The sequence below is a fragment of the Penaeus monodon genome, chromosome 22 (assembly GCF_015228065.2).
Source record: "Penaeus monodon isolate SGIC_2016 chromosome 22, NSTDA_Pmon_1, whole genome shotgun sequence".
Taxonomy (NCBI): domain Eukaryota; kingdom Metazoa; phylum Arthropoda; class Malacostraca; order Decapoda; family Penaeidae; genus Penaeus; species Penaeus monodon.
The window spans coordinates 4,950,285-4,955,642 of record NC_051407.1 but is presented as its reverse complement, the minus strand read 5'-3'; the positions used below and the strand labels follow the sequence as shown (position 1 = coordinate 4,955,642).

The window sequence follows — 5,358 nt, the reverse complement described above, 5'->3', positions numbered from 1 at the left end:
CGCAGCAGTCGAATGCACAGTCGCCGTTGCACGTCTCGGAACTCATGTGTTAGTCGTGCAAGTGTCAGAGGACTGCAAGTCGTAGCTCTTCGAGCGGCAAGGACGCGAGTTGTCGAAAGTAAAAAACATTACCGTTAATATAGATCATTAAAATATTAAAGTTAATACAAATGATTAATGTATCAAAATTGATATAAAGTAAAATATTGTGTTTAATATAAACAAAACAGTGCAATAAAAGTAGTATAATTAAAAAAGAAAAAGTCGTGAAAACTACAAGCCTTTCAAACAATCAAATTTCACGAACAAAATCCAGTCAACAGTTTCTTCCGAGTCTGAACAACCCCGTAGAAAAGCTTACCCTGTTGTCTTGGGCGTCGCGATTGGCACCGTGGGCCAGCAAAATCTGCACAGCCTCCACGTTGTTGACAGAGGCGGCCCAGTGAAGCGGTGTCTTTCCGAGGTCGTCAGCAGCATTGATGTCAGCGTCAGCATTGATGAGGTCCTCCACCATGCCCTCGATAGCTAGACGGGCGGCCAGGATCAGCGGAGTGGTTCCATCGTTCATCTTAGCGTTCAAATCGGTTGAACGATTCCTTAGTAAGATCTGTCGGGAACAAATTTTAATTGGAATCTTAGCTTGTTTTCAAGGAAATGATCGAATGATTTCCCTTTTTGTTTGTTTGTTTGGTTTCATGTAATATAATGTCTTATTCTTACTACCATTTTTTTCTTAGCAATCAATAAAAACTTTGATCCTCATTCCTTACCTGGAACACTCCTTGGGCATCTGCAGCGACGGCAGCGTGTAGGGGCGTGCGTCCGGTGGAATCCTGGGCGTTAGCGTCAGCCTTTGCATCTAACAGTCGCTTAGCAGCATCTGCACGTGCATATCTGAAATAGGAAAGTTTCATTAGGGATTTAAGAACCAAATTAAAGGGAAAATATAACGACGAAGAGTAGCGTAACTTATTAATCCACATAACAATTAACAACGCCATCTTGTGGTTCAGAAAAAACTCTTTGGGGCCACTGACCTAGCAGCAAGGTGAAGCGAGGTTTCTCCTGTTCGGTCCATCTTGGCGTTCAGTTTGGCTCCCTGCTCGATGAGTTCCTGGATAACCGCCGCCGAGCCGTCCTTGTCGTCCTCGTCGGGGTGGCTCTCGAGGCCGCCACCCCTGAAGGAGGCGATCATGAGGGGCGTGAGTCCCATGGGTCCCTTGGAATTGACGTCGCCCGCCACGCCGCGGTGGTCCTCGGGCTCGGCCTGCGGCGGAGTCAGGGCCAGCAAGTCAGGGTTCTTGATGTCTGCGGCGTCGAGGTGCTGCTGCGTCCACACGCGGGGGTCGTTCGCGTCGTCGTAGTCGGCCAGGTGGGTCTGGTCGGTGAAGCCTCCCTCGTGGCGCGAGCGCTTTGTGGGCGGGTGCTCGCTGTCGTCGTCCGACCAGTCGCCCACCGGCCCCGTCATGGGCAGGTGGCGGCTGATGCCGTCGTCGCCCATGTCGGCGAGGTGGTGCGAGGAGGCGCCCTTGTTGAAGTTGCGCATCTCCTGGCCGTCAGGGACCTTCCTGCGAGCCGGCTCCAGGCCGCTGCTCGAGCTGTTCGAATATTTAGGGAAGAATCCTTCGGGGAACCACGTGACTCCTCTCATCCGCTTGCGGTTGTTGGTGATGACCATGAAGACTATGCCCACCAGGACCATGGCGAACACGATGCCCACGATGATGTACGTGTAGCCTGGAGGAGGCGTCTGCGGCCCCGACACGTGCACCCCGGAGATGGGGAGACCCGCGTCAGTTTGCAAGTGGAGCTTATTGGCAGCCAAGAAGTTCGCAACATCTTTGACGCTGTCGAAGCACTGGTCTCCCTTCGCGCACCGGCGGTTGTCGATCTCGAAGTAGACGAGCAGCCCCTGAATACCATCCTGGTCGTACGGGTAGATCATCTCCTGGTTGGACTGGTCTCTCATGATTACTAGATGGACCCCCAGGAACCGGCTCAGATTCCTGATGAAGGCCTTCTTGGCAGTCTGGAAGTCTGCATTGCTGGCCTCCACCACCAGCTGCAGCTGGCCGTTCATTATGTTGGGGGGCTCATTCTCGCAGTCGAGGCCGTCCCAGCCGCACTCGGCGACGTTGCAGCCCTGGTCGCAGTGGCCGTTCTCGTAGTTGGTGGCGCAGTAGGCGTCGTATATTGGGTTGCACGTTCCGACGGGTTTGCGGCAGTCCAAGCCATCGAAGAGACAGGCTGCGTTGTTGCATTCCGGGTTGCAAACTCCGTCGCCGAATACCTGCCAGCAATTAATGTCGGCGTCGCAGAACGCCCATGGGTTCCGCCCATACGAGCACTCGTAGCCGTCGTAGTCGCAGGCGAAAGAGCTACACTCGAGGTCGCAGCGCAGGTTGTTCTTCTTCTCTTCGCACTTGTGCAAGCGGCACATCTCGCGCTCCAGAGTCAGGTTGGTGGGGACGTCGTGGCCGATCCCGCCGTTGAACGTAGGGTCGCTTACCTCGCACCTTTTCCCGTTCCAGCGCGGCGGGCAGTGGCACTCGAAATAGGTCACCCGGTCCAGGCAATTGCCTCCGTGCGTGCAGGGGTTGGATGAGCAGGGGTACTCCTTGGGCACGCACTCGATCCCCTTCTCGTAGGGCCGACATACCTCGCCGGGCCCGCACTGGTGGTGGTCGCAATCGTCTGTCGGGAACTCGCACGACTTGCCGATGAAGCCGTCCATGCAATGGCACGAGTAGCCTTCCTCGGTGTTGCTGCACACGCCGCCATTTTGGCACGGAGACTCAGCGCAGAAGTCCCGCTTGCTCTCGCAGTGCCGCCCCATGAACCCCAGCCGGCAGTTGCACAGGTAGTCGTTGACCAACTGCACGCAGTCGGCCGTTCCCTCCTTGTAGCAGGGGAAGGATAAGCACTCGTTCACGTCGCCCTCGCACCGCGCGCCGACATACCCCGGCTTGCACCTGCACTCGAAGCCGCCCACCTTGTCCACGCAGGTGCCGCCGTTGTGGCAGGCGCCCTCGTAGCATTCACTGATGTTGATTTCGCAGAGCTTGCCCAGAGTGCCGTGCGGGCAGGAGCACTGGAAGCCGTTAATCTGGTCGTGGCAGACGCCTCCGTTCTGGCACGGGTTGTTGGGCTTGCAGTCATCGATGTTGTACTCGCAGTTGGGCCCCTGGAACCCCGGGCGGCACGCGCAGGAGTACGAGCCGATGTGGTCGTTGCAAGTGGCGCCGTTCATGCAGGGCTGAGAGTCGCACTCCTTGATCTCGTGCTGGCAGTAAGAACCCGTGTAGCCGGTGCGGCAGTCACACTTGTGCGTGTTGCCTCTATCGTGGCAGATGCCGCCGTGCAGACACAGCTGCGAGACTCCGACTCCTTTGCTGGCTGCAGCCGTTTCGCAGGACACCATGGCCACGTCACAGAGGGGACCCGTCCACCCTGGAGGGCACTTACACTCGAAGCGATTGAGCTTCTGCGTGCAGACGCCGTTGTTGAAGCAAGGGGAGCTCGAGCACCAGTCCATCACCCGCTCGCAGCGCTGGCCGGTGTACCCGTACAGGCAGTGGCACGTGAAGAAGCCCACGTGGTCGTTGCACGTGCCTCCGTTCTCGCACGGGTTCGAGTGGCACTCGTTAATCCGGTGCTGGCAGTGGGAGCCCGTGAAGCCTGCCATGCACTCGCACGTGTAGTTGTTGATTCCGTCGATGCAGCTGCCGTTGTTCATGCAGGAAGTCTCCGTGCAGTCCTCGTCGTTGATCTCACAGTTGGTGCCCGAGAAGCCGAGCGGGCACGTGCACGTGTACGAGTTGACGTAGTCGTTGCAGGTGGCCCCATTCTGGCACGGGTTGGAGTTGCATTCGTTGAGGTCGTGCTGGCAGTTGGTGCCACCGAAGCCATCGACGCACAGGCAGGTGTAGCTGCCGATGCCGTCGAGGCAGGTGCCGCCGTTGCGACACGGGTGCAGGGCGCAGTCGTTGGTGTTGATGGTGCACTCGCGCCCCTCGTAGCCGTTGGCGCACAGGCACGAGTACGAGCCGTTCGTGTTGAGGCAGCTGGCGCCGTTCTTGCACGGGGACGGGGACATGGTGCACTCGTTGATGTCCTCGTCGCAGAGGCGGCCGGTGTAGCCCAGCTCGCACTCGCACGTGAAATCCAGGAAGTTGGCGGTGGGCGTGCAGCGGGCGCCGTGGCGGCACTTGTTGGGGCTGCAGGGGTCCATGCGCACCTCGCAGTTCCTCCCGGTGTACGGCAGCTCGCACACGCACTTGTACGAGTTGACCAGGTCGATGCAGGTGCCGCCGTTCTTGCAGGGGCGGCTCAGGCAGTCGTCGATGTTGATCTCGCAGTTGCGGCCTGAGTAGCCGGGGGGACACGAGCAGGTATACGCGTTGAGCGCGTCCCTGCAGGTGCCGCCGTGCTGGCACGGGTTGGACTGGCACTCGTCGATCTCCTGCTCGCAGCGGTGGCCCGTGTAGCCTGGCGGGCACTTGCAGTTGAAGCGGTTGACGTCGTCGTAGCAGGAGCCGCCGTTGAGGCAGGGGTCGCTGGCGCACTCGTTCACGTTGGAGAGGCAGCGGGCGTCGAAGTAGCCCGACGGGCACTGGCACCGGAAGCCATTCACCTCGTCGATGCACTCGCCGCCGTTGGCACACGGCTGCGACAGGCAGTCGTCGATGTTGGTCTCGCAGAAGCGGCCCGTGTAGCCGGGCTCGCACTCGCACCAGTACTCGTTGATGCCGTCCCTGCACTTGGCGCCGTTGCGGCACGGGTTGCTGAAGCACTCGTTGATGTTGAATTCGCAGTTGATGCCCGCCGTGCCCTCGGGGCAGATGCACTTGAAGCTGTTGATGAGGTTCTTGCAGGTGCCCCCGTGCTGGCACGGCGTGGACGCGCACTCGTCGATCTCCGTCTGGCACAGCAGGCCCGTATAGCCGGCATGGCACATGCACGTGAACGAGTTGTTGCCGTCCAAGCATGAGCCGTGCCGACACGGCGACGAGAGGCAGTCGTCGATGTTGGTCTCACAGTTGGTGCCCGTGAAGCCCGGGCTGCAGCGGCAGCTGTAGCCAGCCACGCGGTCAACGCAGGTGCCTCCGTGCTGGCACGGCTGTGAGGCGCAGTCGTCGATGTTGATGTGGCACTGGCGGCCCGTATAGCCCTGGATGCAGCTGCAGTGGTACTCGTTGATCAGGTCGCTGCAGATGCCGTTGTTCTTGCACGGCCGCGACGCGCACTCGTCCACGTCGATCTCGCAGTGCTGCCCCGTGTACCCTGGAGAGGCGGGGAAACGTCAGTAAACATCTCGCGAAGGAACAAAAGGAAAATGGGGCCATACACATTCTATTC

At 59.0% G+C, this 5,358-nt stretch overlaps 1 protein-coding gene across 1 annotated transcript in view; it reads right to left on the bottom strand.

Annotated features, from left to right (window-relative positions):
* Nucleotides 1-361: 361 nt before the first annotated feature.
* LOC119586839 (neurogenic locus Notch protein-like) overlaps nucleotides 362-5,358 on the bottom strand; it is a gene marked incomplete at its 3' end in the record, with an annotated part of 145,347 nt that continues 140,350 nt past the window's right edge. Inside the window, 3 exon segments of the mRNA XM_037935567.1 lie at nucleotides 362-607; nucleotides 771-894; nucleotides 1,038-5,283. Of these exon segments, the coding sequence (XP_037791495.1) occupies nucleotides 362-607; nucleotides 771-894; nucleotides 1,038-5,283 (4,616 nt within the window).